Source organism: Chionomys nivalis, chromosome 8 (assembly GCF_950005125.1).
Source record: "Chionomys nivalis chromosome 8, mChiNiv1.1, whole genome shotgun sequence".
NCBI lineage: Eukaryota > Metazoa > Chordata > Mammalia > Rodentia > Cricetidae > Chionomys > Chionomys nivalis.
In genome coordinates this window covers 29,803,705-29,819,726 of record NC_080093.1, presented here as the reverse complement: position 1 = coordinate 29,819,726, position 16,022 = coordinate 29,803,705, and the positions used below count along the sequence as shown (strand labels likewise).

At 43.8% G+C, this 16,022-nt stretch overlaps 2 protein-coding genes across 4 annotated transcripts in view; one reads left to right on the top strand and one right to left on the bottom strand.

The window, feature by feature from the left end:
• Spata6l (spermatogenesis associated 6 like) overlaps window positions 1–15,613 on the bottom strand; it is a 48,889-nt gene extending 33,276 nt beyond the window's left edge. The window contains exons 1-6 of one of the 3 annotated variants that reach the window (XM_057778814.1): window positions 12,659–15,613; window positions 12,438–12,482; window positions 8,275–8,412; window positions 6,146–6,194; window positions 582–656; window positions 154–195 (exon numbers count right to left, since the gene is read on the bottom strand). In XM_057778814.1, the coding sequence (XP_057634797.1) occupies window positions 154–195; window positions 582–656; window positions 6,146–6,194; window positions 8,275–8,412; window positions 12,438–12,476 (343 nt within the window). In that variant the 5' untranslated portion in view covers window positions 12,477–12,482; window positions 12,659–15,613. Of the gene's footprint in view, window positions 1–153; window positions 196–581; window positions 657–6,145; window positions 6,195–8,274; window positions 8,413–8,518; window positions 8,649–12,437; window positions 12,483–12,658 lie in introns of those variants that run through there. The other 2 variants (XM_057778815.1, XM_057778816.1) reach the window with 2 other exon arrangements.
• Window positions 8,626–11,682, top strand: Plpp6 (phospholipid phosphatase 6). The gene has a single exon (XM_057778818.1). It carries the CDS (start codon window positions 8,725–8,727, stop codon window positions 9,595–9,597), a length of 873 nt encoding a protein of 290 aa, XP_057634801.1. The 5' UTR covers window positions 8,626–8,724; the 3' UTR covers window positions 9,598–11,682.
• Window positions 15,614–16,022: the final 409 nt, after the last annotated feature.

Here is a 16,022-nt window from a genome sequence, read left to right as displayed (position 1 = left end):
TTATACCTATCAACGATGATGGTATAGAGTAGATCATTAGAAACGACTCATAAAGAACACTGAAATCCTGTCCCCATTCGTTCATGTTAAAATCCTTCAAAGTGAATTGTTAGTTTAGGAATGTGTTTACTCCTATGTTTACAGGCATATTACCTGGAGACACCAGCTGTATCAATTCAAACCTGGTTAGGAAGCCTAAAAAATAAAAAAGAGAAAAAACCCATGAGATTTTAATATTTCAGAAAATTTGCTTGTTTCTTAATATATGCTAAACTAAAACTATTGTATCTTATTTACACTCTGATAACAACAGTATTGACCCTTTATAGCCACAGGCTCCCTATGTACAGCACCTATAGCTATCTTTTAACCAACTATAAACAGAAAACATTTACAAAGTGTTCACATCTATACGAACATGCACTTTCTTTTCTCTTTATTCTCTGAACAATGCAGAACACCACCTTCACACAACATTACAGTATATAATACAGAGATAATACAAATTTTGTGAGATGCACACATACACACACACACATTCATGCATAGATTACAAGCAAATTCTACATCATTTTACTTACGGTCCTTGGGCACTAATGTACTTTGGTATGTGTGGGAGGTCCTGGAACCATTGTCCCTAGGGCACCAAAGAACAACTATAATTTAAGTGCCACGGCAACAATGAAGCAGATTTTCATAAAATGAGGGGGTGGAGCAAAGATGAGCATGCTACAAAATTAGCTTTTTACTTCCTGGAAAGTATAGTATATCCTGTCTCTTGAAGGTGTATTCAGAGCTGGAAAGAAGGCTCAGAGTCAAGAGAGCACACAGCTCTTGCAGAGGACCCAAGTTCTATGCCCAGCACCTATGTCAGGCAGCTCCACAAGATCGAATCCCCTCTCCAGCCTTTGTGGGCACCTATGCACACACATGGCACACAGACAAACATTAATAAAAGCATTTATAGTCATAGAGTACTAAAATAGCAACATACTTTTCATTCTAAGCTTGAAAAGCTTACCCATTAATGAAAAAGTTCAGCATGCCTAAAAGCCATGCTGTCTGACCATACAGATGTGTCATAAAATGTATCTTACTATGCTCCTATGAGATTTAAATATTTTTACAGAAGCTTTTTAGTTTCAGGAGGTCCCATTTATTGTTTCTCTCAGTATCTGTGCTACTGGGGTTAGGAAGTGATCTCCTGTGCCAATGCGTTCAAGTGTATTTTTCATTTTCTTTTCTATGAGGTTGAGATTTAACTATTTTTAAAGAGGCTATCTATACTATCAATAAAGACAAGACTAAATTTTAAATCTCGGGCCAGGAGGGATGACTCAGCAGATTAAAGCATGTGTCACTCAAACCTGGTGATTTGAGCTAAATCCCCAGAACCCACAGAAGCAGCAGAAAAAAAAAAAAAAAAAAAAAAACTCCTAAAGTTATCCTTAGATTTTTACATACATACCCACACTCACATAGTACATGCATGTACACACGCACACACGCATGCACACACACTGTGATATGCACATACTTGCACATTTTTCACATACATATACTAATAATAACAGATTTTAAATACTGGGGAAAACTGAAGAAGAAACCAGAAGATGAAAAAAAACACTCATGCTCACATAGATTGACAGGATATAATAAAAATCACTGTAACAAAATGTGATCTACCAATTGCCATCAGAATTTCAGTGACATTCTTCACAGAACTATTCAAATGGAAGTCACACACACACACACACACACACACAAGATAACTAAAGCACATTACAACTGATCAGAAGGAGACCTACACACCTCTCTGGGGCGGCCTGCCTGGGGAAGCAAGATGGTGGGTCACGCTCTATCATGGTGAGCAAACACATGGTAGGTATGAGAGAGACAGGATAGTTCATGTCCTGTGGAGAGAGGCAGATCTAAAGGGGTGAAGGCAGTGAGGAGCAAGCTGAGGTGGGTGGCTTCCTTAATACCCAGGGTCATGGTGACATACAGGCCTGGGCTGCTGCCAAGGGCCATGTTTGGGTCTGTGGCCCTGCTACCCTGTGGTTCATGGCTCCTGTTACCACCAAAGGCCAAGAGGATAGGGCTACTCAGAGTTGGCCCCACCCCTCACTGGCTGCATCACTAGGAAGAACTGGCCCTGACCCTCATCAGCTACAGCACTCCGAAGAATGGGTTCTACACCTAACCCTGGCAACACAACAGAGTTGACCCTGTCTGCAGGAGCTTAGGCGAGCTTGCCCTGAGGGCATGAGAATGGGGAATCAGGCCCTGCCCCTCATCTGCTGTATGCTAGTGCTAGCATAGGCCAGGGAGAGATACCCTTCCCTCCTTGCCGCCTGTGACAGGTGGGAGAGCTGGCCCCATCCTCCTCATCTACCAAGTAGTGATGAGACCCCCCCTACACCTCACCTGGGCAGCACAGTAGAGCTGGCCCTGGAGGTGTAGGTGTGAGTGAGGCGGCCCTGAGGGTGTGAGGACAGAACCATCCAGCCCCGCCCCTTGCTCCTGGCTGCATAACTAGCTGGGACAACACTTGAGAGCTCACCCTGGTGGTAAAAATGGAGGAGAGCTGGCAGACTGACCGAGCCTGCAGCTATCCAAACCCAGAACCAGGGCTGAGTTGACGCATCCCGATATCCACCTCATCTATGATCTGCTGGAGCACATGAAAGAGCTGCTCCTGCAGATCCAAAGCTGCGGGATCTCCATGACACAGGGCAACAACAAGATATTCAAGAGGAGTCCCACTGAGGGTCCAGTATCAACAGTGTAGCCAGAACCAGATGAACGACTCTCTGCAATGAACACTTATAAGGATATATTGACAAACGGGCTTACTGTGTGACTCACTGTGTCATACTACAGCTTCAACGACTACATTTTTTCCTTCTTTTTCTCTTTTTTATTTTCTCTTAAATTTTATTTTATTTTGTTGGGGGAGGCTGTAAAGACAGAGGGTGGATATGAAGAGACAGGGAGGCACATGGGATTAAGATGTGGAAACCACAAAGAAAAAAAAATTTGCAAAAAAAGAGAGCGAAAGCAATCCTGAGCTAAGAGAACACTGGTGGGGATATCACAATGCCTGGTTCAAGTCTATACAACAGAGATACACTAACAAAAGCAACAGGACAGGAAAAGGCAAGGCAAGCAATAGAATCAAACGAAGCCTCCCAGGACAAGACCTCACAGAGCCGTCTGACAGTTTGGAAAGATGTCAAGAATCTATTCTGGAGAAGAGAACCTCTTCAGTAAATGCTGCTGGAACCACACACAGAGAACAGAGCTGGACTCTTCCATCTCAACCTGTATAAAAAATCCATTAGAAAGAGACTGAGAGTATGAGGGAAAACACTTTAGGGTAAAGGCAAGAACTCTGTGACTCAAGGAGTCATACCAAGAACTGGCAGGTCACAGGACTGCCTGAAATCATAGAAACTAAGTAAAAAGACCTACACAACTGAGGAGAATCTAGATATCTGGCAGCGGATTAATGTCTAGAACGTATAAAGAACTCCAAAACCTTAACACCAAAAATCCAATGATCAACAACGGGATGATGAAAGGAACACACAATAGTCAAGCAACGAAGCACAAATGAACAATGAACATATGAGGAAGGGCAAGTGAGATACACCTATAAACCAGTAGTAAGGAGGCAGAGACGGGAATCGGGAATCAAGGACATCCTCAACTGTTTAGCGAGTTTGAGACCAGCCTGGCCTACATGAAACCTAGTCTCAAAAAAAAAAAAAAAAAAAAGAAAAGAAAAGAAAAATGTTCAACGTCCTTAGGTATAAAGAGAACACAAATTAAAACTACATGAAGCATCTACCTCACTCCAGTCAAATTAATTATCAAGAAAATAACAAATGTTATTAAAAATCTGGGAAGGGAGGGAACTGTTATACATTGCTGGTGGGGATGTGAATTAGTCCAGTCAGAATAGAGATTCCTCAAAAAACTAAAAAATGGGAAAGTACCATATTACCCAGCTTTACCACTTCTTGGTACATACCCAGAGAACTCAGGGCAGCATACACCACGATAGATTCTCATGGTTACTGTGGCACTATTCACAACAGCGAAGCTGTGGAATCGACCCGACTGGCTATCAAAGATGAATAAAGGAAACAGTGCATATACCCAGTGGAGATTTATTCATATTGTCTTGGTTATATTTCTGCTGCTGGGAGAAGACACCATGACCAAGGCAACTTCTAAAAGAAGACGCTGAATTTGTGGATTCACAGTTGCAGAGGGTAAGAGTCTACAGCCATCACGGCATGGTGCTGAGCAGTAGGGCTGAGAGCTTACACCTCGAGCCGTAAGCAGAAGGCAGAGGAAGAGACACATCTCGTCACACCTTTTAATTCTATCCAGGTCGTTCTACCAACTAGGGGCAAGTATTCAAACAGATAAGCCTTCGGGGCCATTCTTATTCAAACCACCACACAGACATAAAGAAGAAGAAGAAGTGTAAGTTACTAGCAATAGAAAATAAATATAACCGTAGATCACCATATTAAGTGAAAGTCAGACACAGGCATTTCTCCAAAGTACACGCAACACCATTAGCTATTAGGGACATCCAACCAATGGTAAGAAAGCCCTTCATACCCACAGGCTTTGACTAATCAAAATGACAACAAGATAACAAGCACTGGCCAAAACGTGGGGCGGGCGGTGAACCTTCCAAACACTGTTGGTTCATTGCAAAATGATCCAGCTGCTTTGGTAAGTAGTGTAGGAGGCTTAAAAGTTTCTAAATATACTGTAAGTTACTATGTGATCCACTGATATGAGTGTGTATATGTCTGTATGTATGTGTACATGTGTATGCATGTGCATGTCCAAGAGAGTTGGGAACACATTTCCATATAAAAACTTATACACAAGTAGTCACATATTATATTATACTGTATTATATCCAAATATTTTCACTATAATCTAAAAAGCATAAGCAACTCAAATGTCCATTAACTGATGACTAGAAAAACTAGAATGTGAAAGAATGAAGTTGGCAAATTCTATAATATAAAAGAACTTTAAAAAACATTATGTTAAGCAATAAAGCCAATCAGAGAGGCCCACGTGCTTTGCACACTCCTTCACATGAGATATCCAAAATGAGCAGACCTCTGCTCACTGGGCAAGGTGGCACATTCCTGTAACCCCAGCTCTCCGAAGACAGAGATAGGAGTTTAACGACAATCTGGGCTCTGGGATGGAGAAACTTACATTTGCATTTGATAGGACAGTAAAAAGGGAATAGGAAGTTAACTGCTAGCAGGTGTAGAATTTCTTTTTGTGGCATTGAAAATGTTCTAATTGATCAAATGATCTAATTGATTGGTGTAACAGAATCTACTTAATGTTTACAAAAACCAAACAGAATCATATCATCCAGAAAAATCATATCTATAATATAAAATTTTGAGGGTTTTTTACTGTTGTTGTTGCTGTTGGTTTTAGAGACAATGTCTTAGATAGCCCAGGCTAGCCTCAAGATAGATATATTATCAGAGTTAACCTTGAACTCCTGATCTTCTTTCCTCTGCCTTCCAAGTGCTAAGGTTACAGTCAAGTGCCACCACATCTGGTTTCATATCTATATTGAGAAAAATGTTTATAACAAAAAAAATGATTCAAGGCAGATGTGATGGGTGGGAGATGACCCAGTAAATAAAGGCACAGAAGCCCAATGATCTGAGTTCCATTTCAAGAACTCATGACGAAAGGAGGGAACCAACTCACCAACAGAGTCCACTGTCTTGAGTACACATGGCACATTCATACTCATATTCACATTTGTGTGGGCACACACACACAAAATAACAATAATAAATTTTAAAATTTAAAGGTTATTGTGATGACATAGGCCTATAATCCCAGGACCCTGGATAGTGGGGACAGGTGGGAGTCCCAGGCCAGTCTAGACTACATAGCAAGATTATTTCTCTAAAAGCCAAACAAACAACAAATAAATCATGAACAAAATTTCACCCTAGAGTTTCCCTAAATCTAAATATTGATGAAACACAGAAATATCACACTTCAGAAGCAGCAGAATTCTGTACCTGGGAATTAATATGAGTCTTTTTTTTTTTTTCTCTTAAGTACCTACTTTCTAAAATTTCTGCGACAGCTCCGGGATCTATTGCATTTTCAAATACCTACAGAAAACAAGGAAGAGACATTTTCAAGGTTTTAGTAAAAGGTATTTCTAGAAACCATAGTTTATGTTCTTTCAAGTAATCAGCATATAGAGAACCAAGCCATATAATATTTTAGGTTTCAACAGGAACATTTTTGGGAGGTGTGTGGTAAAAGTACAACAAATGGTTGTAGCATAGGAGAAATAAAATTATCTGAATGTTAAGTACAAAGAAATTTGAGTTAAGCTAACTCTATCGCATGCTTAGATGGCCATCAGTTCGACCTACTGTACAAGCAAACACATCTTGCACCAACCCGAGTCTTGAGTGTTTTTTTTAACTCTGTGCACTATAGAGAAAAAATGGTTACATGGTATATACTGAAGCTGTGGTGCTATAAATCAGGGGAATGTCCTTCCCTTATGCCTCGGGAAGTACCATGGCCCCGCCAACATTCTGCTCTGACTTCTAGATCCCAGTACTGCCACAGTAAGTTTGCTGCCCACGGGTTACTTCAGTATGCCAACTCTAAGGGTCTAATATGTCTCATGAAAGGGTTTTCTCACGTGTGATCGTGGGGTGCTTGGTGGGGCAGCTTGGACCATTCAAATACAATGGCTTATAAATTTTTATGAAGAATTTGTTTACCCAGATGTTTTTAAATATTCAAATTGGAGTCATGCAAAGAGGCTGTGGGGAAAGAAAATGCTTTTGCTACTTGCTATAAAAGTATTTTCAGCTAAAGAATGAAACAGCGCACGAAACCTGGAACTAGAAGAAACTAGAATATGAACCTAAACAACTTGGTTTCAGAAAAAGGAAAAAAATGGTCCTGAGGTATGCCTCACTAGTAATCCCAAGACAACAGAGTTTCTACACAGCAACAGAGAAGCATCTAAAGTCTGAGTCTCAGACATTCTATTTTCCTTTTAAAAAACAAATGAGATTGTACTGGGTAAGTCCCCAAGGTGATTGATGGATGTGTTGTTCTGTGCTTTCACAATTTTGTATCTATGAGATTCTTACTATTATATCTTAGAAATCTTCTACAGGTCTACTGAAACTGGTAAGGGGAGAAAATGTTGGGAAGGAAAACACTTCTCACCACCTACTTCTACATCATGCCCATTGCCCACATGTAGCCAGAAGGATTGTCTGGGTTCCGACTGCATTTCCCAGGATAATAACCATTTGCTCTTTTACCCAACCAGCTTGACATATTTTTAAGTGAATAGGCTGTACTTTTTATAAAAAAAAATGCTCAGATAATCTTCATATTTTCTCCCATCTTTGGGTCAAAAGAGACAGGCGGGTTTCTGGCCACCATCTTCCAGGCCTTTGAAGGGGATGTGGTGCCTTCCCTGGGCCCCCAACCCCTCCCCCCTCAGTGACACTATGGGGCAAAATCATTAGGCTTACTAAAGATAACTCCAATTTCATCTCCAAATCCAAAACCTTAGGGGACATTTGGTTGTTACAGATTAATGAAACGGAACGAATATTCTCCAGCATAGTGTAATGAGAAGCCCTGACTAGGGTTTGGCTGTATTTTTTGAATCATGATTGCATTCATGGGAGTGGAATCTAGCCCTTACTACTTACTGCTACATGACACACTTAAGGTAACTCAGAACATAGGAACAGCTTTCTTGTATTTAGTTACAAGATTTCAGCCACAAGATTTAACTGATTTAGTTAGAGTTTTAAATTCGTTTTCTGGGCTTAAGAAAGTTTTTCTTAAGGTCTGCGGTTTATTAATAGCCTTTCTCATAAATGCGATGCAACTGTCTCTAACACCTCAAAGAACATTCAGAAACGCTCCCTGCTCCAGTTAGAAAATGCCAAGGGAGCGCCAAGAATAGAAAGCATCCACAAGGGTGTTCAGCACTCGATTGATAGAACTTGGCTCGGACCTGCACAGCAAAAGCAATCTTCTAAGCCTATGGTTTTGCCCCAAGGCCGCCTGTATTTTTAAACTATACTGAATTGCCTTAGGGTCACTTTTTAAAAAAGGAAAAAAATGTACAAAACCACTATTCTTTATAATAAGTATTCCGCTGACTTCAGACAGCCAAACTCATTGAGAAGTCAAGATCACCTTTTCAAATATCATGTTCTGTTGAATCGCAATAGGGAACGCAGAAGGAAAGCAGTTTGTCTCCAGGTACTGATTCAGGAGGTAGACTCCAAGGTACACACCTTCCTTGTACGGCAGGAACACTCCCGGGCAAGAAATCTTAAAAACAGGAGGAGGGCAATCAGTATTTGTTTTTGTGCAACAGGGCCGTGTGTCTCCTCAACTTCCACAGCCTCTGAAAAGAACCCATCATTGCATCCTTCACCTGTACCTCCCAGCCTCAGCATCCTCCCGGCTCTTCCTCTAGCTGGATAACCCGGTCCCCTCCCACGTCTCCGCCAGGTGTCACAATCGTGCTCTGCCGCTCCTCGGCCCGCCCTCTAGGATGGCAGTGCGGAAGCGGAAGAGGCTGCGGGGCCGGGAAGCCTCTCTCCGGTCTGGCCGGGTCCCCGGGACCAGCCGCCCGCCGCGATGCCGAGCCCCAGGAGAACCATCGAGGGACGGCCGCTGGGCTCCTCCGGCGGGAGCAGCGTCCCGGGCAGCCCGGCCCACGGAGCAAGCGGTGGCAGGTTTGAATTCCAGTCGCTGCTGAGCTGCCGCCCGGGCGCGGATTCAGCCTGCGCCCGACTGCGCGCGTCCGATAGCCCGGTGCACCGGCGCGGCTCCTTCCCGCTGGCTTCCGCGGGGCCCGCACAAGCAGCCCCGACCCTGCCGCCCGAGGAGGACCGCATGAACTTGAACCCGTCCTTCCTGGGCATCGCCCTGCGCTCCCTGCTGGCCATCGACCTGTGGCTGTCCAAGAAGCTGGGAGTGTGTGCCGGGGAGAGCTCGGCCTGGGGCAGCGTGCGGCCCCTGATGAAGCTGCTGGAGATCTCGGGGCACGGCATCCCCTGGCTGCTGGGCACCCTCTACTGCATGCTTAGGAGCGACAGCTGGGCCGGGCGCGAAGTGCTGATGAACCTGCTCTTCGCCCTGCTGTTGGACCTGCTGCTGGTGGCTGTGATTAAAGGACTGGTCCGCAGGCGCCGACCAGCGCACAATCAGATGGACATGTTTTTCACCGTCTCAGTGGACAAGTACTCCTTTCCCTCGGGCCACGCCACGAGGGCTGCCCTGGTGTCGCGATTCATCCTGAAGCACCTGGTGCTGGCCATTCCACTGCGGGTGCTGGTGGTACTCTGGGCCTTCGTCTTGGGGCTCTCCAGGGTCATGCTTGGGCGGCACAATGTCACTGATGTAGCTTTCGGCTTTTTTCTGGGCTACATGCTGTACAGCATTGTGGATTATTGCTGGCTGTCACCCCACAATGTTCCTGTTCTCTTCGTGCTATGGAATCATCAGTGACACCATCTCATTGATTGTTGGCACCAGGAAGTCCAAAGGTTTCCACCTTCAAAGAATCTAACCTAAACCAGAGCCATCCAGTTGTCCCCTCAGCCATTTCAAACACCTTTGGGAATTCTGGGATCACTCTGTCTTGACCTGTTCCTAGGCGGGAGCACGTGCTGGCTATTACTGAACACAGGCATACTAGAGAAAGAAAGTCTATTGTGTATGTATTCAACAGCTGTTTATCTCCAAGACAGATGCAAAGAAATCAAGCTGGCTGATTATACAATTGCTATTTCTTTAAAGTTGACAGATTAGTGTTAATTAGTAATCCCAAAAAACAGTGTTACCACTTGTAAATTGAACATTAAGAGACACGAGCTTCCAGATAAACCATGTGCTTATTCCCAGCCCTTCCCCTGTAGTAGATTTTAAACAGTATTTTTAAAATTTAAGGCAGATTTTCCCAGTTTATTCTCTGAACATCTGTGGCCACAATTGGAGCTTTTTCTGTATCCTGGTTGCATAAGAAGCTCTCCCACCTTGGTGGATTAGGTCATCAGAAGAGGTCACACACAGCACTTGTCTTTCTTCCTATTGCTCTCAAGAGGTCTTGAGATGTTTACTTTCCACTGCTCTCTAATAATGTCTTTTAGCATTCATAGAACAAGCCAGGATGTTAAAGAAGACACACTGAAAAAGTGGGCTTGTCTAAGGGTCCCACAGAAATGTAAGTATGAGACTACTGTTCATTCCTGATGACAATCAGTAGCCATGCCTAGCAGGGGGCCAAGAAACTGAGTTGCTGGGGAGACTGAGGGTCTGGAAACAGACAGACCACAGCAATGACCAGGGGCAGGAGATAAAGCCCTGCTCCCCATCATCTCTAAGGAATAGAGCATGGGGTTCTCTATTAAGGGGGAAAAATGGAAAAGAGTTGTGGTGTTCAGTGTGCTGCATAGCTTCCTTGTGTGTATCACAGAGATGACTGTATGCTATCCATTTTTATATCAGTTCCACTCTGCTGTATCCAGCACATTTTCGATAACAGTACTTAACTTGAAATTCTTCAGGAGAGCCTGTTGCCCTACATGAGCACCCGGTATAACTCCTAAATTTCTGTTTACACGGAAAGCTGCTTGTCCACGCGCCTCCCCCAGTCATTAGACCAAAGATGACCAACTAATGTGGTAGGTTTCCGATTCCTGTCTGACCTGGAAAGACTAAAGGGAGTATGTGCTATATAAATCTGTAAATGCTGCTCTGGCGGGAAAGGAAACCTTTAAATCACCAGTGGCAGTGGGGTTGTCAGATAATCTTAGTGACCAATTGTTCTGACATTTATTTATAAATAGAACGGATTGTTGGATGTGATCCAATATGCAAGGATATGGACCAGACTGTGCAGAACGGCTGTGCTAAACGGTTCTCACTGGGAGGAGGCAGGACTATAGAGAGTGGAGTCTAGGCACACCAATAGGATCAGTTCTTTCTCTGAATAAAACAAGTCATTGCATTTCCACAACACCCTGAACACTAACTACCTCGTTGCTTACTGACTCTGCCAAGCTGTGAGGTTCTAAGTGGTCTGAGTGTGTGGTTTAGATTTTCAGATTTTGGTTTGGTTTGGTTTTCAGGACAGGGTTTATTTGTGTAGCTCTGTTTGTCCTGGAACTCGCTCTGTAGACCAACCAGGCAGGCCTTGAACTCACCGAGATCTGTCTGCCTCTGCCTCCCACGTGCTGGGATTAAAAGTGTGTACCACCACCACCACCCAGCTTCGGAGATCATTCTTAATTGTAGCATTCAGGCCAGGCATTTGAAGGACAGTGTTTTCTCTTACTGTGTCCCCAGGTCTGATTACTGAGGGCCTATCTTCTGGTTTCTAGTTACACTCTGGAATTTCATGTTTTGTTTGCTGGGGCCTGAATTTGCCAGCTTTCTAAAGCACAGAACGGATCAAGTTACCTGACTTCATGGCTCATTCTAAATTCTCTCGAGTAAAAAACTGATTTTTTTTGTTAATTACTTGCACACTGATTACTTGCCTTTTTAAAAACAAAATAAATTAACCAGTAATGTTGAATGACATGGGATGAAATCTTAATTTGTCTTGCTGTAAGAGAGATCTCTCAGCCTTGTAGGGATTCCTTCCTCTTCCTGAGCACTTGAAACTGATACAGCACAACTGATAATGTCAGTAAAATGGAACCAAACCAGGGTCCTTTAAGGTCAACAAGCTCCATGAAACCCTAGAGTTTGCTGTCATATGGCATCTAGCTGAATTTCCATGCAGGGTCCTGTTAGCATCCACTATGGCCAGTACTGAAGCCTCTTATAATCAGGAGGCCAAGCTCCATGCCAGTCTCGTTGCTATAGATGGGAGAATGATACGAAAGGACCGGCTGGCTCCCAAACAGGAACATCGTCTCTGGGCTCCAGCTTAAGGAGGAGTTGGTGGGTAATTACCAAGTGTTTATTGTTAGGCTGAGTGTCCTGTTGAAATTACCAACCCAAAGCCAAGGGAACGTGCTTTGCCTCTTGGAGGTGGCACATTGGTCAAGAGTGGAGCTTTAAAATTCTATGTTCTTTGATTATGTAAAGAAACAAAGTTAAATCCTTTATCCTTGGGGGAAAAAAAAAGTCCTTCGTTTTAAAGAAACCAAAAAACACGTTGGTCTTGCAAAGAAAAATAAAACTCGGGACAGATTGAGCTGAATTAAAGTCTAAGAGGTCCACAGATGACAAATGTGCAGAATCCTAGGGACAGAAGTGCAGTGTGTCCCAAAAGCGGTGTGTGTGGAGTCAGTGGAGGGGAATGTGGGGTTAGCAGCGCAGGCTCGCCGATCTCTTACCGCCCGGATTTGGAGTTCCACCACCACCTCCAGAGGCATCCTTCCCTGTGTGGGCGAAATCACTGGAAAGACAAGATCCTTTTGTGCTGAGCCTTGAACCAATTATTTCTTAGTTTACATCAAGGCAAATGTTTCCCAGCTTCCCTAGCCCCCAACCCCACCCCTTTGTTCCCCCATCAGTCCCCCAGCCCAAGTCCCTCCCACCAGGACGGGTATCTCACAAGCTATAGATTGTAAACTTCCAGAAGGCTGAAGCGTCGGGTTGCCATGGACACTCAAACGCTCAACCTTCTCCCCTGGAACACTAGCAGGTTTAGGCGCATGCGCGCTAGTGCGCTGCTGGGACCGGGAGTTCTTCTCAACCTCCTTGCGGTGGCCTGGCCAGTGACTGCCTAAGGGCCTAGAAACCTGTCTGCAGACGCTAGGAACTTCTGCGGTCTTACCCTGGACGCTTGTTGACCCCAGTTATTGTGTTCAAATGTTTAACAGTTTCCATCCCAAAAGTGGAATGAGATCATAGCTCTGTTGTGTAATCGTTTTTTAGTGGCTGTGAGACCCCAGACACTGAGATTCCTGTGACAATGTCTATTTAGCACAGTTGCCTGTTCCCTAGGGGATTCCCTCATTAAACGTCTTGTCTCTTTCTTTTGCCTCATAAGAAATCAATGTACTAACTAGAAATAGGTCATTTCTAAAGAGGTGAGTTAGGAATCTCATGTCTAGAAACAACACTGTGACTTCCCTCTTCGCTGCACAGTTCAGCCTTTCCGAGTAATTTAAGGAAGGCATTGAGTTGGAGCATCTCCCAGAGGAGATCCGTCCGGTGGTAGGGGCAGGCAGAGTATGATTTCTCAAGCAGCAATGAAATGACAGTTTTTTCCCATTTTATGTGATTTTTAAAACAACAGTAGTGGACAGGAGGAGAATATGGCTGTTTTTAGCAGATCCAAAATTTCGCTCAAGGCCAATGTCTCAAAAGGATAAACAAGTAAATACATAATATTCTTAAAAATTAGGGTTGGGCCATGTGGTTCGGTTAGTAGTGTTTGCCCAGTCTAGTGGTCACGAGAACTACATAAATCTGTCTTTAATCGATGTTTTATTCCTAGCACGGTTAAGAGAATCAGAAATTCATAATTAGCCTGGAATAGCTAATGAGTTTGAGGCCATCCTGGACTACATGAGACCCTGTCTCAAGAAGACAGAATTTTAAAGACATTATCTTGTGATTTATTAATAATACTTTACATTGAGATCTATGCAGTTGGAAACGGTGCAAGAGGATATCCCTAAAAAGATACCGCCGAAGATATTCACTTCAGTAGCTATAGTGGTTCATATTTCTGAAAGGAAAAAAACTCAGTGGTGAAGAATGAAGCCTTACATCTATACCCAGCTCCTAGTGCTCTCTCTCTCTCTCTCTCTCTCTCTCTCTCTCTCTCCTCTCTCTCCCCACCCCCAAAGACATATAGAGATGGTTGCCCAGCTCTCTGAATGCCCAGAGCACAGATATGTCATGACAGCGAACTAGCACAAGACCTGTGATGTCACAGGGATACCACCAATTGATAACACTAACACTATGCCAAACAAATTTATAGTTAAGTTTCCAGAGGTAAAACAAAAGGGGGGACCAATTCTGACCAAAGATCTACAGAAAGATGAGCATGCTGCCATTCGATTCTTTTTTTTTTTTTTTTTTCACAGCAATTCTTTGAGGGAGATGTTATCTGAGTTTTAAAGGTTCAGACTGGGAACCAAACAGCCTTTTTTCTCATGGGTCTACATAACTAATAACAACAACCATGTTTGATTCCAGGTCCCTACACTCTCACTGCCTCCACAACCCAGAGATCTTATTGGTCCCTGGAGATAGTGTACTATCCACGTGCTCTTTGTTTCCTAACCTTTCTACCTCTTGCTATTATTAGACTCCCCTCCCTTTCTAACACTTGATATTACTAGTGTACTATGAATGGGATGGTAGAGCCCTGAATTCTATGGATTTCCCTTTGGCTATGTAGCAATTCTTTTTGTCTGCGTTTTTCTCTCCTTTACCTGGCCAACTAGTAGTTTTAGAGTTCTTTGTTTCTTACTGAGGTGACATTCAATACAGATACTGGTTAACATGCACACAAGTTTTCATATGCCACCCAGATCTCTATTTAGCTCCTCCCAGTCAGGTTACTTATTTTCTCCACCATGGTTATCTCAGGACGCCCAGATGCCGCAGAAATGTGGAAGTTGCTACAGTCATAATGTCTCAAGCCCCTCTTGCAAACCATTTAATCAGTGGTGCTGCCCATCTTGGCTGGAGACCAAGTAAAGCCATTCAAGGATTGGACTGTCACCAAGTCAAGTCAAAGGAATGGCTTCATCTCCTGTACTGGGTTGATTTTTGTCAACTTGACACAAGCCTAGACATTTCTGGGAAGGACTTTTCATTGAGAAAATGCCTTCATAAGACTGGTGTGTAAGCAAGTCTGTGGGGATTGTCTTGATTAACGATTGATGTGAAAGAGCCCATCCCACAGAGGATGTTGCCCTCCCTGGGCCCTGAGTTGTTGCAAAGGAAGAGGGCCCGCTTGTTTGTCCCAGCCGCCCAGCTAGCTTAGCCCCAAAATAACAACACAGAAACTGTATTAATTAAATCACTGCTTGGCCCATTAGCTCTAGTTTCTTATTGGCTAATTCCTACATCTTAATTTAACCTATTTCTATTAATCTGTGTATCGCCATGTGGCAGTGGTTTACCGGGTAAAATTCCCAGCCTCTGTCTCCTGCAGACTCTGCCTTCTTCCTCCCAGCATTCAGTTCTGTCTTCTCCACCTACCTAAGTTCTGCCCTATCAGGCCAAGGCAGTTTCTTTATTCATTAACCAATATAAGCAACACATAGAAAGAAGGACCTCCTATACCACTGAGTTGTATAAGAAAGCAAGCAGAGCAAGCTAGGAAGCAGTGTTCCCCCATGGCTCCTGCTTCAGTTCTGCCCGCATGATTCTGCCTTGAGTTCCTGCTCTGACTGGCCTCAGCGATGGAGTGTGACCTGAGAGCTGGAAGAGGAAATAAACACCTTCCTCCCCGTGTTGATTGTCCTCATGGTGTTGAATTACAATAGAAACCTCGAGACAGCAGGTTTTGTGGAAATCAACAGATGCCAGCGAACGGCTTCTCCTCCCAGAGAACTTCTGCAGTACAATATGATGGCCTCAGTGTTGCAGAGATACCACCTCCCCCATCCTAGCCACATTCTGGCCACAGAAGAGAAAACAAAAGCTTCCCCCTTCCAAAAAGTGAGTTAACCAGGAGGAAGAATGTGACAACTGGATCCTTATGATCAAGATGTTCCTTTTAACTTAAAACAAGGAATTGTTAACCTAACTGAAAGACCCTACAGACCCCCTCCTCAGAACCCGCAGCTAGCAGGCTCCCTGGGAGAAAGTCCTGTTTGCTTGAAAGATTCTCAGGATCAGCAGCTAGCCTGCTCTCATGAGAGGAAAACAGGATATCTATAAGATAGGACATCTACAAAGCAGGCTGACTGCAAAGTAGGATATCTATAAGATAAGAACAGGATGTCTGC